We start from the raw sequence: 21,884 nt of genomic DNA, 5'->3' as shown, positions 1-21,884 counted from the left end.
GGGGAGGGGGGAAGAGAGGTTGCTGTAACTTGCAGGCCTGTTGTTCCATTTCTTAATAAAATGCTTTCTTTTCTTTTCTTTTTTTTTTTTGGCTGGATGACATGAAACAACACTGACTTGATATTATAATGGCCTCATTTTCCTCCAAAACAAATTAAAGACCTACATGTCTTTAAGCCTGCCAAATGGGATGACATGAAACAACACTGACTTGATATTATAATGGCCTCATTTTCCTCCAAAACAAATTAAAGGCCTACACGTCTTTAAACCTGCCAAATGGGATGACATGAACAACATTGACTTGATATTATAATGGCCTCATTTTCCTCCAAAACAAATTAAAGGCCTACATGTCTTTACACCTACCAAAAGCCACATGCAACATTCAGGCAAACAAAAAATCAGCCTAAAATTTTCAAGACATTTAAGGAAGTTAATATGCTCTCAGCCCTTCAATTATTTGTTATTAAGGAGACTTACTTACCGGTAATGGAACACTGTACATTATTGTTTTCTTTTTTTTTTTGCATGGTCTCAACAAGAGTAAAAAATGTGGATTAGCTATACCTAGACCTTTGTTGCATCACTGCAAATTTCTGTAGACCTGAAGAAGCTCATATGAATGAAACATTTTAAAAACGTTTTTAAATTTTAACATCAAAGGTTGTCCATCTCTGGTCCTTTTTAAAATATATTTAAAATTACATTTTTTTTTCCACAAAAAGTAAAATGGATACACTATCATAAAAGTATCTATTGACAAAGTCTAAAATTCAACTGTGGACATTCAAGACATTTTAATAAAAAGGAACAATTAGACACGTAACCTACAAGAAGAATGCTAGGTTCCCCTGGGAACAAATACATGTACTGTATTCTGCTTTCTAAGGTAATTTTGAAGTGTTGCTGATCAACAACTGATTTTGAACCAAATAACAATTATAATGATTGAAAGATGTTTTCCTGGTAGATGGTGAAACGGAGATGAGATTCAGCACAGAGGGTCAGCTCCATGGAAAATAATATTATGGCGCTAGGATACACAAAAAAACTTGTAAACAATCCATTAAGAATATTCTTGCCATGAATTTTGCATCTAACATTGGCCACAAACAATATCAAGCTAATGCTTCAGCATAACGATTCAATCATATTTGAGAGTACATGTATACCTAGCCAAGTTCTGCCTCCAGTTAATTATTACAACCATTTACTTAGAGTACGGCAAGGTACTCAGTTTAACCTTAATGCAGTACAACGCTTGGTATTAAGCATTGATGTCATAACAACCATTTCCTACTTGTTAACCATTTGAACTGATACGAAATAACAGGATAGAGCAGTTTTGGTGCCAAATGGACTTAAGCCAACCAAAACAAGTATAGACAACCTAATATTTTCACCAGACATCTTTATCATAATAAGTGCTCAGGCATATCCTCCGAGTTCTTAAAATGCTCAACCCACAACAACATGATTACAACCCACTGCTTAAATATCCAAATAAATAGAATAGCATTGTTCAAACTTACAAGTAATATACAAGTCTTGATGACTTCTAGTTACCTGAATAAGCTTTTATATGTTATAAATGAAATTAAAGGTATATAATGACAGTACAGCACTTTTGCATAGAAACTATGCTTTCAATCTGTTTGAGTGAACTCAAATGAGTAAACATTTGAACTCACAGTCTGTAAATTTGTCTAGTTCCGCCTGTTTACGTGAACTTGACCAATTGAACGGCAAGGCAAAGGTCGTGTGAGAATTGTTCAGCCAAGTGACTACGCATCCCTTTGCTGACTGAGCCCCCACTTCAATACACAACATGTATATGAAAATTATAAGACAAATAGTCTCTAGTAGACATTCTGGGTATAATGAAGAATCGTACTGTTTTATTCAATACTAAATTTAACTATTACCTTATTAAAGATAACATCATCATTAAATGCATTTTTTTTAAAACTGATACTCAAGTTTTAAACACGATTTTGCAAATTTATATTCTGGTTCAGCAATTTATAAACTTATTGATTTCCTTGTTTGTTTTTGATTTCTTAACAGTTTTTAACAATTTCCCCAAAAAAATCAGAATTTTGCAGAATCAATGCATTAGCTTCATAATTATGCAGTCCCTAAAAATAGAAGCCTTAGGGTGTGTTTAAAAATAACTTCTCTTTGCAAATCATTCCCAAACCTCTCATACTGTAAACGTCACATTGTTTGGGATTGTATATCATAATAATAAATTTATTATTATGAGAGAAATTCGTTGCTGATCACTGCTGACAGGCCAATATAATGAGAACTACTTTGCTATTTGTCAATGGTCAGCTGTTCAATACTATTTAATTCACACTTACCTTCAAAATACCAATAAATGTTATTGCTAGCATCACGGCCAACTGGCTTTACCCTCTGAAGAAGGAAAGACAACAATGTGTTTTTAATTTAATGCACTGTAAAATGTAAAAATGCAAGTGGTTTTACTCTCTAGAGGCTTATTATTAAGAAAGGTTTGTTTAGAAGGGCTTATTAGAGACCTTTAGAGTCTAGTACGTGTACAAGTACAAGTTTTTCCAATAAAGAGTGCGTGAGTGAACCAGTGTCATTTTGGCTGGTAAACAAGATAGCCATCATCAATTTACTATGAGGTTTTGTGAGAAGGTCATAGTAGCCAAAACAAGTCCTTGAAATGTTTGTGATCTCATCCGTTTTGGAATCACAAAAGGGCTAGCTTAGCTATCAACATTCAAAACAATGTTCTGCATCAAGTTCGTTGCCCACAAAGAGTAAAATGGAGCTTCCTGAGATACACATGTATCTCTTCTTAGTAGTTCGGTAAAAAAAGTCAAGTCCCATATTCGTAGTCGTACTAGAACTTCTTAATGTCTCTATTACTGAAGGAAATTTTGAATAAATTACGTGACTTACAATAAACACAGCTTGAAACATTAAGCGAACAACTAAAAATAGCTCACCCTGACTCTCCATGGGCTTTTTTCTTGGAGGGCTTATTATCACAAGGATTTTAGGGACTGTGATTTTTTGGGGGGGTGGGGGGGGTTGGGGCTTATATTTTTAGAGGGATGGGTGGGTGGGAGGCTTCTATTAAGAATTTGACAGTACCAAGAGAAGAAGTAGCAAACAGAGAATCAAGCTTTAGCCAACTAGTATAATAGCTCGCCAATAGGAAAAAAAAATTCCATTTTCTAATTTGTCAGTTAATCCACCGCACCAAAAAAGATGGCGACTGGTACATTTCAGGGCTGTCATTACGTTTTTAGCCATATGTGTCATTAAGCTTCAAAGCCGTAACAATCTCGTTTAAAATTTCTAAGTAAACTGACCCTTCAACCGCCGTAATATCAAGGTCCTTTTAAGGGTATTTAGCCGTAACGGGTGTTATGTGTTACGCCCTTAACGACAGCTCCGCATTTACCCATAATTCTTAGTTTATGAAAACCCTAAAAATGCTCATAAAAACACAAAAAAGTCCAAAAAACTTCAAATCTAGCATACACAATGCTGTTAGTACAGGGACCAAATTCACAAAAATATGGCTTCCTACAGGTGTATGTGCCTACAGCTGTATTAGCTGTGTTAGGTTTGCGAGGTAAAATGGACAGCTGCCATCTTTTTTTGTATGGTGGATTGAAAATATAAATTGAAATGAAATGTTAAGCTAATAACAAAAATAATTACACTTTTGGCTTATCCAAAGAAAAGCAGGAAATCAATGCAAATTTTACAGCAAATTCAACGTGAATCGATGATGATGTATATATACACTTCTGTCTATTTCTCCCTTATTTGAGCAAGCTTTATAAATTTATGTTCATGGCTTTAAACTACAGCCAACTGCGTTATTACTATTAATATTTGAAGGATGACACAATTCAGGCAGAAGGAACACAGTATTGAAGCTGAAGAAACTCAGACCAATTTCCAACAATTCTTACAGAATTTAAGCTAAATCTAGAGGAGCAAGCTTGACTGCCCGATATATGAAATGTTACATATAAGAAAAATAATCCAGTACTTGCTACTCAGTCACACTATATATTGTCCTCTTGTCAATTGCTATTTGACTGTGCACATATTTTGTGAACATCTACTAACATTCAAACATTGCACTTGTGAGCTTGACAATGCCATCCTGATGATGCTGTTCAAAAGTTATTTGACTATGATGCTCATAAAATGTTTTACTCAAGCCCCACTGATCTCAAATTTGTTTTTTGTTAGGAAATATTTCGGAATTGCAGTTTGCCCATGTGAATGCACAATGACAGGAGAAGGGGGTCTCAATAAAAATAATTTTGGCTGATCCAGACTGTATGATGAAATCCAAACAGTTTGAAACAGTGTTCACAGGAGGATACTTCTGATGAGGAAGAAGTTAAACCACATTTAGGTGGACAAAGTCAAGAAGCTGTACAAGTCAAGAGGAGGTTGTGGAAGAGGAAGAGGAAGAGGATGGGCATATCAGACTTAAAGCTAATACAGACCTGTGCACTACAGGACTTTACCTGAAAAGTTTACACAATGTATCTATTTACTTATTTACTTGCCATAAACACAGTTATTATGGGCATGTATTTTATGGAATATAAAAGGAGCAATAAAGATATGGCTAGGAGGCCTCAAGAAACCACCGGGCTTATGTAAAGAGGTCATCTTGAAAACACAAAATACAAAATAGTGCTGCATATGTGTGGCATGGTCAAATTTAGAAGCTTATAAAACAATCCATTAAATGGCCACTGGTTGGTGGGGGCATTTGGCTCTGGTATAAATTACTGACAGACAAAGAAGCTAGATAAGAGTATTATTCATTCTAAAATTGTGAAATGAATGGCTCAAAACTGTTTTGTAAACCTCTTTGGTACAAGCCAAGGTTTTCATGAAGATTGCAAACAAATGGCTTCAGATTTATTTTATACATAGATCTTGAGTGTAAGTGAGCAACACACAAGATTCTACTTCTCTTCTTGAAAAAGGTTACTCAGAATTGAAGAAGCTGGGATTGAGTATCTACTTATTAAAAACCTAGCAAAGCTAGAAGCTAAAGTTGAAAATAAAATAACTGCAATAATTTTCAAACTTACAGAAGAGTTTGGATTTAAAAAGTCCTTAGTAAATTCTTTCAACTCTTTGTCTTCACCATCTGCCAGATAATCTATCAAATGTTTTAACAGCAAGACCTGCGGTAAGAAGAAACAATACTGAAATTACAGGTCACCAACTTTTAACCATCAAAGTAACATAACCCACAACAATAACAGCAACCTAAACAGATTTGAGTACGAGTACAAATTTTCAAATCTAGTTTGCGTGTCTATAATTAGGTTACAATCACTTGTCACACCAATCTTTTTCTTGAGCCTACTTTTCTGCTGATAGGAGTCCTGGAAACTGGTTTAAAATTTGAAAGTTGTACTTCATGTACTCAAATCCAAAGGTCCCTATAATAATGCAACACTGTGGTATTGACAACAACTACACCAACATGTAACAAAATTAGATGATTAGATGATGAGACTGGTTGGTAGACTAGCCTGGTACTCGATGTCTCAGATCAACAAATGTCTCATCCTGAATAACGATAACAGCAAGTGTTTATTGTGTGTGATTGGGAAAGTGATTTGTTCAATGCGGTGGCTGGGTCACAAAGCCAGAAACAAAGCTCTTCATTTTCAAGATAAGATCCTTGTAAAATTGTTTTTGTTTATTTATTGCTCTAAATTGCTGGTAGATCCAGTATGTTCAAGATTATGTAAAGTATATGAAGCCTGAATTTTTTTCAGGCTTCCAATTTCCAATTGCATAAATTGGAAAATTCACTGCGATGATCACTTCTCACTTTCATGTTCAAGATTGGTGGGTTTAATGCCTTGCTTATCTCACAACGAACTTGGTTAAAATTAAACCTAAAAAAAATCCACCACTTATTACTTGAATTAGTTTGGAGCTCAACTAATTTGTGGTCAACTAAACTATATTTCTTCTTTTCAAAAAATATCAAATTGCGAGAGAGCAAATTTTAAATTAAATGGTACAATCTAAGAATAAGCAAATTCTAACTTAAAACTGCAAATTCTTAAAGGTCGCATCCCGTACAAATCAACGTCTAATATATGCAAGATGGCAAGTTGTGATGATTTAATATTTCTTAAGTCCAACATTAACGAGATTAAAACAAAGTTTCAGACAATACACTAACAATAACAACATAAGCACGACAAACAGCCAACCGCAACATTTTATAAAATAGTAAACTAGCAAAATTACAAGAGAAAGATAGGAATCATTTAGCTATGCTGCTCAGTCCACGACAAAATTTAGTTAAGCTTATTTTGTTCTCATTAGTTTATATCCAATTGCACGAGTTTGAGGATTATCTCGCTTTCCACTTGACCTTAGCGAAAATGACAGTTCTCCCTAAACGTTTACAGCGAAGTTCGAACCTTCAAAAGATCAAATATGAAATTAAAGCTAAAAATAAGATAGCGAGAGTCATTTGTACGATTCCGGGGGCTCGAGCCGAGCGCCATCTTGCATCGAAACCCTTCACAATCTCAACCAAACCAAATTCAGTTAAAGTGTAGCAACGATGTTTGACATGTTTCGTCTTGCCTTACAAATTTGCGAAAATAATTAGTTTAAATCTGTTAACAGTATTTAGCCTATCAACCTCATTGCTCAAAACGTCGAACGGACGTCATACAAAACGCCCACATCGCTGTTTAATGTGACCAACCCAACAGAAAAAAGAAAGAAAAACTCACTCGTTCCTCCGGGCGAAATGTCTCATAACGTTTTCCTCCTTCGAACGGTCTCAAATCTGAGGACCTATTTTCAAGTTCTTCTTTAAGCACTTCCTGCCATGTTGTTTTCCTTATGGGAAGAGAATTGCAGCATAATTAGAAAAAAATAATATACTGTTTCAAGAGAAACGAACTACTGCGTGTATAGATGAATCGTATCAGCTGAGGTTTTCATTATACGCCATTATACACGTTTCCGCTATTACAGGAAAACATACAAATACAAAGTTTAAACTTCACCTACTTTATATCCCGTTTGGGAAGCAGGATACGAAGCAGTCTGAAGAATATTCCAAACAGGACCGAGCTATCGGACTCCAAGAAGGCATTCTCCAATTCCTGTAAGCAAGACGAGCCGTCAACACAATTCAACAGCAGGGAATTACAAATCAACCGCTCAAGATAACGTAAACTTAAGTACAGCAAACGGACAACTTGTAAATTTGAGCGCAGGTTTAATCAACAACTATACATACAAATCTTGTTTGAAACTTCCCCCTAGATTAAAACTACGATTAAAAATACCATATTAGGCGAACTACACAGAGCTCGCTGTTCTTATTGCTAAAAACTATCGTTTTAATGCACACCTCGGCTGTGAAGCTGACGAAACCAAACTTCCCCTGGAATACCCGCAGGAACTGGGAAACAAAAACAAATTCCCACATCGAGCGCATTCCATTTGTCGACAAAGCACCTAGAAAATTAAAAGAACAAAACTCCAGCCACTCATTTCAGTGTTTTATCCAAATCTTCTTCGCAAACCTGGAGCACTGAAATATACAGCGTGTGACAAGTTGAAATTTGAGTTCACGCGATGACAGGACACCATTAGTCACAACCGGGCAGAATCGCGTGATAAAACAGCGAAGCAACAAACAGTTTCAGAACAAGCGAGATAGATCCAGGAGGACGAGAAATTACCTTGTTTGTGACGTCTCCGCATCTCTAAAAAGACGCCTCACGTTTGTAAAAAGTCGGAAATTTTCATGTTACTTTGCAGGAACTCGAGGACTTCTCACCTTACTCCGCCTCACTTTCGTCCTTCAAAACAAAAACGTCATGTTTGGGCACGTGACGATTTTGTCAATCAAAAGGATGTTGTCATGGTCACCAGCTGTAAGAGGGGCGAGGGGCGTAAAGTACGTGAGCAGTGTCGCCTCCGCGTCTGACCTTAGCGCTTAAAAAAAAAAAAAAAAAAGAAAAAGAAAAGAAAAAAAAAAAAAAAAAAAAAAAACCGCACCATATGTTTTCAAAGGAACCACCCTTTTTCGTCAAGAGCCAATTATGTGAATGGTGTTTTTATTTCAGCAGTCAGTCGCGCTCAAACGGTTTGAATCCAAAGAAGTCCACAGGGGTGGAGTTCCTGCTTGGTTCATGGCTAAACAATTCCACGAAGAACTCGCCATCCAGCAAAGCAAGTGTCCTACACCCGCCTCAATGATTTTCGGACAAGGACTGGCACTACGACAAATTAAGATAGATCTACTGTCACAACCGTCGCACGTGCTACGCCGGACTGGTTCAACCGGCTACAGACCGGGGTAGTCAGGTTGAAGATGTTCAAGGACTTCAATAAAGCGTTTGATTTAGTTGATCATGCCACTTTATTATTCATGCCCAAGCTTGCTTCTATGGGAGTTAGGAGAAGCTTTTAAAAGTGGAAGCAGAGGTTTTTGTCAGAGAGGTCACTACATGTGAAGTTACCGGGGGCCTTGTCTCAACCGTGGTCGAGTCTGATTACAGGGGTACCTCAAGGTGGAGTTGTATTTCTTGCTCTTTTCAATGTTCACATTGACGACATTCGAGATGGCATCCCAAGTGATTTACTCCGTAGCAGCGTGCAAATATACCGAAAATTGCACACAAAACTAGCTTCTCCTCTAACTCAGACAGTCGTATGTAGGATGTGATGTACCACCGGGAATCCTGGGTTGAAGCCAAGGAAATCAGTTGAACTCAACGAGTTTCCAAGTTCAAGCTACCAAATGGGTGTCGTTGTCCAGAACGATCTAAAGTGGTACGCGCCTATATCAAATCAGATTGTCGGTAAAGCTATAACAAGCGTATTTATCACATGAGAGCCTGTAGGAAAGCCAACCTTCTAACTGAAGTTGGGTAACAAATATTCGTCCCATGTCAGCCTCATGCCATCCCGATATGGGGGCGGCGGGGAGGGGAAGATTGGGGGGTGTGCCCCGGGCGGGTTTTTTGGGGGTCACTTCTAAAATTTGACAGTATTTTGAGATCATTTTCCTTAAAAAAAAAAAAAAAACGTAACAGTATTCTGCTCACTCACGCTGCCCCGAACATAGAATGAAAAGGATAAACGGAAAAAAAAGTTTTTGATCATTCAGACGGACGTCCGCATAGTGGTCCAAGCGGCGCAAAGTAAATTGCGATGCGAGCGATTTTCGCGGGTCCCCGCTATCAGAATTCCCGTAAAAGGTTATCAGAAGACTTGAGCCGGAGTTAAGTACTTTTGCTTCCTAAATTTGATTGATTTACTCATTAGGGCAGAATCTGCGGCGTTCTTTTGGCGGTAAGTTTTAGTTTAAATACAAGCAAAAATTAACGATAAAAACGACGTTTCGGCGTCTTCATTTCAACTTGATGAATGGTGTCATGAAGAGGCCGAAAACGTCTTTGTATTTGTGTTAGCAAAACTTTGCTTATGAAGTTTTAGTTTACTCAGGAAAGAATGCTGTTCTTTTGGGAGATTAAGTATTCGCTTTATTCCGAATTGGCAGAATTGCGTCTTTCATGGGAAAAATTCGGCTTTTTGGGAATAGGATGGAAGAATTTGGTTGGTTTACTATAAACAGAAAAGAATTGCGCACTTTTGGTAAAGTTTTGTTTCACTCAGAATAGGCAAAATCGCATTCTTCTGGAAAAGGTATTGTATTCTTCATAGGTATATAAAATAGAGAGAACTGACTTCTTTCGGGAATTGATATTACGTCTTTTCTGTTGTTCCTAAACTGGTCGGGAATAAAAATGATCACTGAATGACATCATTTCTCTAATCTTGGCCTTTTCTCGGCCATTTGCTCGAGAGGGGAGTCTTGCTTCGTCGTGTGACCGTTGTCCGTTTGCTCATTCTTGCCCCTTTTCTTCTTCATTCGATCCTCTTTTCTCGCTAAATACTCGCTGGTATTGTCCACCTCTTTCTTTCTCAATGTTTCCAGTTTCCGCTCCTGATTTAAACAGCCTGTGGGGAATGAAACGCAGGTGGACAACTATGAGTAGTTATCATTCGTGGTGGCATAGCAGTGCTTTTATTAGACGGTACATGTACAATCTCAATAATTCATTTAATTTCAAAATTCTTGGTATAGTTTGATAGCCAGCCCTACAAGCTTTAATGTGATATAGGGGTTTAGGTATCTACAGTTTAAAGCGGAGGCGCTACATCGCTTGGACGTGAGACACCTCTAAAGGTATACGGTAACCTTAAAGCGTACGTGACGGACTACAAAAGCTGGCAAGAGAAATGTGACAAAGTGCGTCCGGTCATCCGCCCTTTCTATATAATACCTTTGTCATAATTAGGAGATCGTCACTGGGGATCGTCAAGCCACTAGAAATTAACAATTATTCCACAAGCACGCATTGGAGATGAGATGACTATTTTGTGGAGCGACCTGACATGGGAAAAGTGATCGGATACCGACTGATTGATAGCCAACGAGGTGAAGAGGTGCGTAGCGCCGAGATGGCTGTATATAATTATCCCATATCCAACTGACATACCTGAGCGGAATAAGTGTTTCATTTAATAATAAAAACCAAGAAATTTTGCTAGTAGATCTTTGTTGATTTCATTTGGCGAGAGTGACTAAAAGACGATTTAATGGCCGCTATTTCTCGGGCATGGCAAAATGTCTGATATCTCAATTGCATCAGTCCTATGATCCAGTTTTAAACTGTGGGAAATATTAAGACTTGGTTTCAAACGTACTGCTACTGGACTGCCAAATTTAATTTATAAATTATAATTACATTGTAAAACAATTTGTTGTAAATTTGTTGTAAAAGGCAATGAAAAGAGTTTTGTTTTGGAACAGCTGCTAGAAGGCTTCGTTAACACTAATCCGGAGAGATTTGTACAAACCGCGACATATCAAATGTTTTCAGTCCACACTATGGTTTTCGTATCGTTTCTTTTTTCGTCAAAACGTTCTCTCGCCCCTAAAAACGCTAAATACACGGTGGAGGATGCGACATTAGATTCTAGTACGTGTACGCCTACCAAAACGATATTTCGCTTCAAGTTTTTAGCGAAGTACTAAGAAGAATTCTACTAAGAACAGATATGAAATTTATATACCAAGAAGCTTCATTTAACTCTTTGTGAGCGAAGAACTAGACGCAGTTGTTTTGAACGATGATAGCTGCTATACGCCCTTCAGTCACTGTTGTGATTCCAAAAAGACGGGATCACCTAAGTTTCGAGGACATCAGGGGGGGGCGGGGGGGGGGGGGGGTTCCACTACGCCGTTCTCACAAAAACTCGTAGTGAAATGACGACGGCTCCCTCGTTTTCCCGCCAAAATGACACTGGTTCACGTGCGCGCTTTCTTTGTCGTATTCGTGTTCGTACTAGAATCTAAAGATGTCTAATACATTATCGTTGTGACGACTGCGTTTTCAAATAGATACGTTTTCGCAGTCCATTCTAAACCACCCAGCCGGCGTTTCGAAATTTCTCCGCTCTGGGGGGTGTTTTAAAAAAGATACATTTCAACTATCAAAAATCTTTTTCAGTGTGGCAAACTGAAGAAGAAAAAAAAGACGCGTTTTTCAAATTTATCCGGATGATTAATGTGGATAAGGTACCGGTTATCGGTATGCGTTCAGCCTCGGACCTCTATAACTTCCAAATGGATCAGATTCCGTTTCAAAACTACCTTCATCTCTTCTGTTACCCTGCTAGCAGATCCGCTGCGATCTTTCCTAGGTCAAAATGTCCGGCGCCCTAACCGCTGGGCCACACCGCCTCCCTCAAGGCGGTAAGTCGCCTTCCTTTTTCTCTGCTAGCAGGGTAATTCTCTGCAGGACGTAAAAAGAGTGCAAAACAGTGCGTACCTTTTAGATAACTCCAGTCGCTAGCTGATGATAACACTGGCGAGAGACCAGACGGTTCACCTAGAAGTTTCTGAAGTTTCACGTACTGCAAAAGGAAAACAAAGAGACCACGCAAACTTTAGCAAAAAGAGAAAAGTGGATTGAAAAACATGAAGAACGACCACAAAAACCTTAAGAATCCGAAATGAGAGAAGGCGGACCAGCTGCGTAGCTATTTAACAAGACATCTCTAAGTTTTAATTCTTATTTTAGTTTGTTTTAATTTCACCAGAGGCTTGACTCGAAGACGTTTGCATGACCGAGAGGAAGATCCTAAAAGGCGGATCATCCGCTAGCGCCACTGCCGTCGCCGTCGTCGTTGCTAAAGCTCCCTATTGTCAGTGTTACACACCGTTACGTTGGGCACAGTCCCTCTGGGTTCAAACACTAAGACGGGCTCCTCAGGGAGAGGCTGAACACACCATAGTCTTCCGACAGGGTCAAACACTGCACTCCAGGGTGGGGCATCCATCTCTAGGGAGGGGAGGGTGGTCACCTTCTTTTCACTTGTATGATATAAAAGTAGATTCCGGCACCTGTATGAAAGAGATGCATAAAAACACTCTAAGTACCAAAGTCAAAATTTTGAAGCCTTTTTAAGGGCACGCAAGTTCAAAATTGAACAAAATTACTAAGTTTTATTTAAGAATCTGCTAAACACCTCCACTGGAAAATAATCCTGCAGAGCTTTCACTGTCATTTGAATAATCACACTTGAGAGCTTCATCAAAAGATTCAAGAGTTAGAACCACCCTGCCTACAGCATAATAAACAGCACCACAGGAAAGTACTGCTTAGTAGCTTTCATTTCAATGGTCACACTTTAGGCTTTCATCCACCGACTCAAAAGTTAGAACCACCTTGTACAGTGTAATAAGCAGCACCACAGGAAAGTACTGCTCAGTAGCTTTTATTTGAATGGTCACACTTTAGGCTTTCATCCACAGACTCAAACGTTAGAACCACCTTGTACAGCATAATAAACAGTACCACAGGAAAGTACCGCCTAGTAACTTTCATTTGAATGGTCACACTTTAGGATTTCAGGCACAGACCCAAGAGTTAGAACTAACCTGCACAGCATATAATAATATTATAATAAACAGCAGCACAGGACAGTACCACTCAGTAGTTTTCATTTTTCATCCACGGACCAAATAGTCTACCCTGTACAACATAATAAACAGCACCACAGGAAAGTACTACTCAGTAGCTTTCACTTTATTAGAAACACTTGACTAACTTGTCTCCTTAATTGCTGTGGACATTTCTGCTTATGGCAAGTGTCTGTTTAGGAGTTTTGTATTCTTTTAACACTTAAACATTTCCAGTTATTAAAGCAGTGCTGGTTTAAATAGACTATCTTTAACTGGAAGTACCTTTAAAACAGTTCCTGCTGACAAAATAAGATATTACTACGGGACTGTTGACAAACCTTTCTAACACGACACACACCACAGAATGTTTTTGACAGCAAGCTAAGCATGATACAGCTGGACAATGCAGTACGTCTTCCTGATAGGTAAGCAGGGGAAATGTGCATAAAAAAATTAGTCAACTCATCAAGTACATTATTTCAACTATTAAGTAAAAACGAATGGTGTTCACAGGATTGGGTAGACCATAGTGATGGGATTGTCTCACATGTTAATGAAAATTGCTGTAGAATCTATTAAAAAAAATATGATCTCATGAGAATTTTCATAAAATTCAATACCTTTTGTTTATCTTCCTTGCTACCCTCCACTGACTCATCAATCATCTCAGAGGTAATCTGCCGACCTGATTCAGGATTCCAGAATCTCACAAACCCATCCTTATAAAGTAATAAATAGAATGTACACATCAATATTTAAGTTTTCTTGGCCATTTTGATTTAGTATATGGAAGAAGCACGTTTAGCTGCAAAGTATACCTGTCCAGAAGGTCATGAAAAAGTTCAACTCCTTTCAGGAGAACTCACAGTTTCCTTCTCTGATATCGAGAATGCCTGTGTCACACTGGCTGAAAAATTCATTTATAATTTTTTATTCCCCAGGTCAAAAATATAACCTCACATGTCTTTTCACATGTACCAGTCAATGTTTTCAACATTGAAATCCCAGCAGTACACAGGGTGTTTGTCACATGAAATGGCCTAGCTCCCACGAGTCTCCTTTAGCTCAGTGGTACAGCATGGGGACTAGTAATCGGAAGGTCATAGGTTTGAACTTGGATTTTCTCTTTGTGAGTATGCCTGTGTCACCTACTGAAAAATTCATCTATCTAGAGCATTTATTTAGCAGACTAAAAAACTAACATCACAGTCCTTTTGCGTATACAATAATAATACTTATTTATTGTTACATAGTATTTGACTGAGGGAAGAAAAGGCATTCTTGTTCTCAGACTTGTAACTCCAAACCGAAACACCTACTCCTGTCTCCAGCCCTCAGGATCATGACGTACGGGTCTTGTTGCCAGAGAAAGACAAACAACCAACATGTATAGAAACAGGTACTGTTAAAAAAATAAAATAGAAAAACAAACACTTACCCCTCCTCCAGATATTAGGATGTCTTGACTTTCTCCTGACAAGAGTGCTAGACAACTAACAAAACTACAGATAAACAAAGGATGACATTTGCACAAATTAAAATAGTTTCCTGGCACAAATTGCTACATTATTTTTGGTTATATATTAAAACTTTCAACTTTATCAGGTGTTTGTATAAATTTACATGTACAATTTCTTGGCGCCGCAGGTTGCAAAGCTAATCTAGGTGGGTCAGGATGGCAAAAAGAAAGAATGACTTTAACTGCTAAGTAAGAAGGCAGACTGAGCTATTTAACAATTAGACGGCGAGCTCGAGGTTTCTATCGGCTGATAGTTGGCGAGGGGCGAAGCCCCAAGCCAACTTTCAAAGGCGATAGAAACCGAGAGCGAGCCATCTAATTGTTTTAGCACACCTCAGTGATCGATCTATGAAGCAAAAGAATCTTTTTATTTCATAAATTTTGATATATTTGTGCAATGATGCATGCTAAATCGCGCGCTCTGACAAACTGCAGTCTGTCGATCAATAGACGACACCTGTGTAGCCAATCAGATTGCGCGTTATGCGATAGTCGGTCACTGAGGTATGCTAAAATATAATATCAAAGATACAAGGAAGACCCACTTACTCTAAACTTCCAAGACAAAATGAATGGATGTTATATGAGTTAGGGTAGCAGCTCACTCGTATCTTCTCATCTCTGTCAGATGTAATCAAAAACTTATCATCTTTGGTGAGAACCTATTACAATGAAAATTACATTGAGAAGTATATTTGTCAGTATTACATAATTTCTTGCTACACATGAAATGAAAAAAAAATCAACAAAAGCATACAGAGTCACACATACAAAAAGAATAATGTGTAGTTCCAAAAATATCCATACTCCCCCCAAAGAAGGTTTTTTGTTTTGCACCCCCGGTCCCCCCAGGAAATTCCAGTTTAGCTTCATACTTTGCTTCTAAAATTTTGACTTTTAAGACCCCCCTCACCCTAGGAATTTCCGATGACCTTCCACATTGTGGGTTAATGGATTTCTTCTGGAACTGCACAATAAATAAAGCAAATGACTTTGTTTAAGTGTCAAAGTATTTGAAAGCATTGTATTGCTAATTGGGGACAAGTATTAGTTAATTAATCAGTGAAATAAATAATCAAACTGAACATGACATTTGTTAAAAATCCCAGCTGGTGGGAGGCAAAACAGTTGGCTACTGTGAAACAAATTATCCAAGTGGTCAGGGTGGGGCTTGAATCTAGGACCTCAGTATTACATGTCTGGTGAGCTAACCACTAGGCCACACTGCCTCAATTCAAAATATTGAAGGTTTTTAAGTATCATGTTGCTAGTCTGTAGGGGTAATTCTTAAATGCTTCAATGGCAAAAAAACAATAATTATTACAGCAGTTCAAATTATTTTATGATTGATGAAACCAAAACTTCAATGCAAATTATTTACTATTAAAAAAAAAAAAAAAAAAAAAATCAGCAAACCCCGGAATTTAATTTCTGATTCCTTTAAACGGGATGAGAGTGAAATTGTAGATATTCTTTTATTAGTAGTTATTCTAAGTTATTCTACAACTACCAGCACCTTACAAACAACTTAATTAATTTATTGTCCTTGAAGTCCTTCTCAGGACTTCACTTACCCGGATGATCATAATTTATGCACTTATTCATGAAAATTTGAGCAAAACTAACCAACAAAACAGCCTAAAATTTGACAAAATATGATTATGCTTTCAGCTGTCAAACAGCTAGGAGACTGAATTAGAAACTGAGAGATGGAATTTCTCTTACCATGTCTAAAATCATGGAAACATGTCCTAAAAGAAGCTCTTTATCTTGATCAGCATCTTGAACGAAAAATCTTAAGAGGAAAAATAACATGGTTGTGTGAAGATTGAGCAAGGATGATTTTTACCATGCACTGTCCTTCCAGGCTGCTAAGATCACCGATACACTAATGGCCAGTCAATAAAATTAATAAAATAGTTTTTTCTTGGCCTTGTGTGGACTCTCACCCATTTCCATACCAGCCATGAATTTCCTGCTGACCATTATCCGTGCACGTCACTATAACACTTAAAAATACACTGCAGAGTTAATTCAGTGTCGTAAAATCACACATCATGTCTGGCAAAATGTTCTTGTCAAGTGCTCAGTGGTTGATTTTCATATAAGGTGGGGCCTCTGGGCCTGGCAGGAAAATAATTCAGCTAGAATTTTAAAAAATTGGCTCTCCAGGCCAAGCTGCATTTTACTCTTTGTGAGTTACAAGCTTGATCGATGCAGTGGTTTTGAATGATTGTCATAATAGCTAAACGCTATCGTGATTCCACAAAGACAACACACCTACATTGTGAGGACTTGTCCTTGTGGAAGGCTTAATGACAGCCCTCATTACCTCCCTATGTTTAGCCTGTGTAGTTGGCGGTTTCTTTGGAGTTGATGGCATGCAGTAGAGCTACAAAAACGAACGACAAAACCGCAAGAAGACTAAAACCAGTGGCAAAGCCACAAAAAGAAGCATTCTTCTTGTCACTCTGCTGCTCATTTTTGTCAAAACCTTCGCATGATTTTGCTGCTCATTTTTGTGGCTGCACCGCAAGCCACCAAACCCCAATGAAACCGCCAGCTGCATAAGCTACCCAAAGTTTCAGGTCAGTCATAATAAACTGAACAATGATTTCATTTCACAAACCTGTAAACTTCACCTCCTTTGTTGCCAACAATAATGTAATCCTCTTTGTGTGCAAATAAAATGACCGTTGTGCGTCTGACAACTTCCCTGAAATTGGGAACAAAGCAAAACAAAAATAACATGCAGTAATAATCATAAAAAAATAATAATACTATTAATACTGTTGTTAATAATAATTATTATCCTCTCCCCTAGGCTAGAGGGCCTTTCCAGGGATAATGGAATAAACTGGATAGAAATCAATATTTCAAAATAATAGAACATACATGTAACATGGTTAAGAATCTTTATTACCCCCGTTTTGAAATCACTGGTGATCCTTGCAATCCGATTGGCTCTCAAAAGTGCGATTTATTCCCAAATTGCATTTTTTTTTTGCTCTAAATCGCATCCTTTTTTTAGCCCATCAAAATGGAAATGTAATAACAAAAATAAAAGATTAACATTGACAATAAAATTGTGTGATTTCAAAATAGGTGTAATAAAGTGCTAATAGGTGGTTTTCACCTCACACATCGTCACGCAAGCGAAAAAATAAAATCCTCAACCAGTCAATAGATAAAGTCAAGAAATTGATATGTTGTAGAAGAGTGATACATAAACAACGTGTGAAAGCCACAGGGCTGTGCGATATCTCCTAATCGAGTTATTCGAGAAAATGTACCACGGAAAATTACAGAGTTTAGTATGGGACGCCATGTTGGTGCCCCGTCTGATGGGCACCAACATGGCGGCCGGAAACCAGCAAAAACATCTGGAGTTTACCTTGGCTATTTCAAAGCCTTTCTTCTCTCTGCTGAACTTTCACACATTGACATTAACGCTTCTATTACATGTTAGCTGATCAGAACTAAAAAAAAACACGAGGCGAATCGATGTTTTCATGTACGTGACATGTTTAGAGCTGCAATCCTTCTGTCACGCACTGCGCAAAAATCTAAAATTCAAACTGCTCTATTTTCAAAACAAAGAATGCTATCCTACTGGAAACAAGCAAGCCGATGGAAATTTAGATTTTCTTATATGTGATGAAGATAAAAACTCAAAATTGTGTTTAGTTATGAATTTCAGTTTTTTATGACGTCATGTGAAAACCAAGAATTGAACTTCTTGTTGTGCAATTTTGGTCTGAAATTATACTTGTGATTTCAAATCACGCGTATGATTTCAGACCAAATTGCACTCCACTCAGATCAACTACCAGGAGGCAAACCAACTGGCTATTTACAATAATTGCCACAGAGAAGTTGAACATGGGGCGAAAGAAGAAACCACTCCAGATAGTGGCCAGAGCAGGACTAGAAACCTGGACCTCTGGATTTCAGTCCAAAACCCTAACCACTCAGCCATCACTGCCTCTAGTATGCAGTATTAATTAAACAGTAGACTTCAAGTAATGCGAACGCTTAAGGATCAGCAAAGTGGACAGTCTGAAGATAGCAATTAATGAATAACTAAAAATAGGACATGAATGTCGAGAAGAGAGTGGACACAGACATACCAAAATTCAACAAGTATCTTCCTCTAATGCAAGCTAGGGATTTTAGTTAAGTACAGAGGCATCCATGGCAACACCCAGACCTTACCTACTAGGTTTCAGTTCTTCAAAGAGTGGATAACTCTATCCAGTGGATAAATCGCTATCCAGCGGATAAAATGTACACCAACTAATGCATTTTGTCTGCTGGATAGAGATGTACTCACTGGATAAAGGTATCTGCTCTTTGAATAACCAGACCCTGGGTGCTTGGGATAGCCAAAAGTCCTATAAACAGAGTGAAAGTCAGGGATTAATGTAATCAACCTTCCTTACACCACCATCATTAGACTATAGTCTCATATCATAGAACTACCCAAAATGACCCATAACCACCAAGGTTTGCAACGGACTGCAGCAGCAGTGGCTTTTTCTAGCACCCCAGGATGCAAGATTTTGTAATAATGTGTGGTTCCAGAAAATATCCATACCCCCACCATGGAGGGAATTGGAAATTCCAGAGGGGTGGCCGTGGGGGGGTCAATGGCCCAGGAAATTCCAAAGCAGAGGAGGGGTGAATGGTTGGATAAGTTTCCAGAGGGTCAACTTCACGTTCATGTCAGACATAACTGTTCAAAATTGTAACTTACAGCTGTACCAACTTTGCAACTTCGTAGATCTTTCTTGAAGACATCACTTTGTTTAACTGTTTTAAAGAAACCCTTGTTACATTAAAAACATGTTTCCCTTCTCCGAAAAGCCTTTGTAAGCGAAGTACTCCAACTGAAACAAGAAATCTGTCTGCGTTGCGTGACTCAGTTATTATAAAACTGTTGTTTGTGAAACTTTCTTACATAGAAAAATATTGTTCATTGGCAACAATTGATATTGTATCAATGTTTAAAAGGGAAAATTTTGTATGGCTATAAAGTGAAAGCCCCAATTTTACATTGATATTTCTATAAAAGTTCACATCAAACTGATTTTCAAGGCGTTCTTTTAAAATAAAACTTTTCCAGAGGGTGTGGGGGGTGTATTCTGTATTTAAGGAATTTCCGAAGGGGTGGGGGTGGGGGGGTTAAAAAAATACCTCGAAAATAGAAAATCCTGGGGGTGGGGGGTCCTATGTGAAATTCCCTCCATGGTGGGGGTATGGATATTTTCTGGAACCACACAATTTTGAAGCTTGATTCTTTGCCATACAACTTCCATACTACAGCCATATAACAGTTAAAGTTCTGACTTTTTTTTACCATGTGTGCAATGTAACCTGTACTTTGATGAGTCATTTTTTATTTGGGTAGTTGCCAGTTTTAGTATACATAACTATAACTATTGTCTGATTGAAGCTTCTAAGTTGCCTTTAGTTAGTAAAAAATTCAAACTAATAACTGAAGGGCTGAGACCATAACCGACTGATGTCGAATTTTAGGCCGTTTTTTGATTTTGCTAGGGTTTGTCTGAATTTTTGCATGTGAACTGCAATTCGACTGAAAAACATTGCCCAGTATTTTTTTTGCCGATTTGTGTTCCGTATTAGAGAATTTATAATGTATGCAAAAAAATGCATTTTTGCTTGCGTACACAAAGGAATGGACAACGCCTTGTTTCCAGGTGCTAATTATTCATTCCATGAGAGCGGTTTGCAAAATCAAGTCTTCTTGGCTCAAGTTTTTGGCTCTCACTTTAGTGTCGAAAATAGCTGTATATTTTCCACAAAGCTTTTAATTTTGCTCAAGAAAACATAACAAACCATTTTATACGCGCCTGGAAGTCAGATTCATTCAAAAGAATGAGACACTATAACAGCTGTGCATGTATGAAAGTCAAAATCATAAATTTTTGACCATGTGTGCAATGTTACAGATTATTACATGTATGATGATGTATTTATATACAGCACATACACATATCACATAGTCTAATGGTGGCTTACAATAAATTATTCTTCTGAGATTGGACGTCAGTAATAATTAGTGACAAGGTGTCACTGGCAGCCGCTATCAGTTTATATTTGATCTCACCCACCCACCCAACCCACGTATGAATATGAAAGACAGATGAAATCAGAGATAGAGATAGACCACCACACCAGGGACTATCGGGTCATTTTGGTAGTTCCATCTTTTAGTAACAATGACCATTGTCTATCCACAGGGGAGAGAAGTACCTGGAAAAAATTGAGATGATATACCTTTTGTTAAGCAGTTTCCAGTTGCTTGTCTGCCATATAAATAATTCTTTTTGTGGAGTACAGAGGGCAAACAAATTTCCAGAGGGTGACAAACAGCACAGAACACCATGCCCTAATGCACTTGTATCAAACTCTTGTCCAGGCTGTATCTTTTGTGATTCACCGCTAACAGTGTGTGAAAAATTGCAGCTGCCATCTCTATGAAAATGGAAAAGAAAATAATTACATAACAAGCATTACATTCTAAACAGCGATATATGCATGTACAGTATGCAGCCTTCACCTTCACTTTATTAAATTAATCAAAATACAATGGGCCATTTCATTTAATATCTCGCCCCCCCCCCCCCCCATCCCCATTGAAGGACTGGGAAATCTGAGGGGGAGGGAGCGGGTCTTTAAGAGTTATTTCTCAGGGGGCTTTTATGTCGGTATCTTTGAACTCTTTTTTTTTTCCTAAGGGGGGAATATGTTGGCCCTTTGATCTTAATTTCTGAAGGGGTCTTCAAAAGTTATTTCTGATAGGGGTAGATACAAAAGCCTTCAATGGGGAGGGGAGGCGAATAATAAATGGAATGGCCCAATTGTCTCGAGTTGAATTATATCGTCTGTTATTGAAGCAGAGCAAACTGAAAAGACGTCATCTGAGGACATCCGTATATTTAAGGCTACTATTTATCGCAAGTTGTTTAACGCCACTAAACTTGGCTTGCACTCATTGTTAACTTCAGTTCTGAATGTCCCTTTGAACAACGGGTTTCTACCTCGACACTGACCTCGAACAATCGGAATCCGCGTGCAAATGTTACATTTCTCTTGTGACATTTGCCTTTTTTCTAGGTATGCGACTTTTGTTTTTGTCCCTTTTTCTCACCTTCCATCCAAAACCTTAACTCCATTGTTGCAAACTACAGCTAGAAATTCAGCACCACAACTCCACAACAGATCCGCCATGTTGGTTTAGGTAAATGACGGGACACCACAAATACCCATACATCAAGGAAA

The 21,884-nt window shown here is 38.1% G+C and overlaps 2 protein-coding genes across 3 annotated transcripts in view; both read right to left on the bottom strand.

Annotated features, from left to right (window-relative positions):
• The window catches only part of LOC146485088 (uncharacterized), a 30,699-nt gene extending 22,691 nt beyond the window's left edge, over positions 1–8,008 (bottom strand). For both annotated transcript variants that reach the window (XM_085104036.1, XM_085104037.1), the window contains exons 1-6: positions 7,761–8,008; positions 7,427–7,533; positions 7,081–7,175; positions 6,798–6,906; positions 5,118–5,213; positions 2,370–2,424 (exon numbers count right to left, since the gene is read on the bottom strand). In XM_085104036.1, coding sequence (XP_084960162.1) covers positions 2,370–2,424; positions 5,118–5,213; positions 6,798–6,906; positions 7,081–7,175; positions 7,427–7,533; positions 7,761–7,782 — 484 coding nt within the window. In that variant the 5' untranslated portion in view covers positions 7,783–8,008. The remainder of the gene's footprint in view (positions 1–2,369; positions 2,425–5,117; positions 5,214–6,797; positions 6,907–7,080; positions 7,176–7,426; positions 7,534–7,760) is intronic.
• Positions 8,009–9,149: 1,141 nt separating this feature from the next.
• LOC146485087 (tRNA (guanine-N(7)-)-methyltransferase non-catalytic subunit wdr4-like) lies at positions 9,150–21,869 on the bottom strand. The gene is made up of 11 exons (XM_085104051.1): positions 21,754–21,869; positions 20,880–21,077; positions 17,209–17,295; positions 16,305–16,374; positions 15,129–15,241; positions 14,499–14,562; positions 13,681–13,779; positions 13,399–13,478; positions 12,316–12,499; positions 11,925–12,009; positions 9,150–10,047 (listed from the first exon to the last, which is right to left on the bottom strand). The coding sequence occupies exons 1-11, from the start codon at positions 21,831–21,833 to the stop codon at positions 9,851–9,853; spliced, it is 1,257 nt and encodes a 418-aa protein (XP_084960177.1). The 5' UTR covers positions 21,834–21,869; the 3' UTR covers positions 9,150–9,850.
• Between the last annotated feature and the right edge of the window lie 15 nt (positions 21,870–21,884).

The sequence above is a fragment of the Pavona decussata genome, unplaced genomic scaffold (assembly GCF_977016875.1).
Source record: "Pavona decussata unplaced genomic scaffold, jaPavDecu1.1 SCAFFOLD_28, whole genome shotgun sequence".
NCBI classification, from domain to species: Eukaryota; Metazoa; Cnidaria; class Anthozoa; order Scleractinia; family Agariciidae; genus Pavona; species Pavona decussata.
The sequence above is the reverse complement of the archived record's forward strand: the minus strand, read 5'-3'. Positions and strand labels throughout refer to the sequence as shown.

Bases quoted from the DNA above. Each gene is read 5' to 3' on its own strand.
- LOC146485087 (XM_085104051.1), bottom strand. From the start codon at position 21,833: ATGGCGGATCTGTTGTGGAGTTGTGGTGCTGAATTTCTAGCTGTAGTT. The intron at 16,375-17,208 runs GTTTGTGAAATG...TTTCCTCTTAAG, and splicing joins AAAGGAGGTGAAGTTTACAG to ATTTTTCGTTCAAGATGCTG. The intron at 12,500-13,398 runs GTTTGTCAACAG...TCTTTCATACAG, and splicing joins GTGTGTGTCGTGTTAGAAAG to GTGCCGGAATCTACTTTTAT.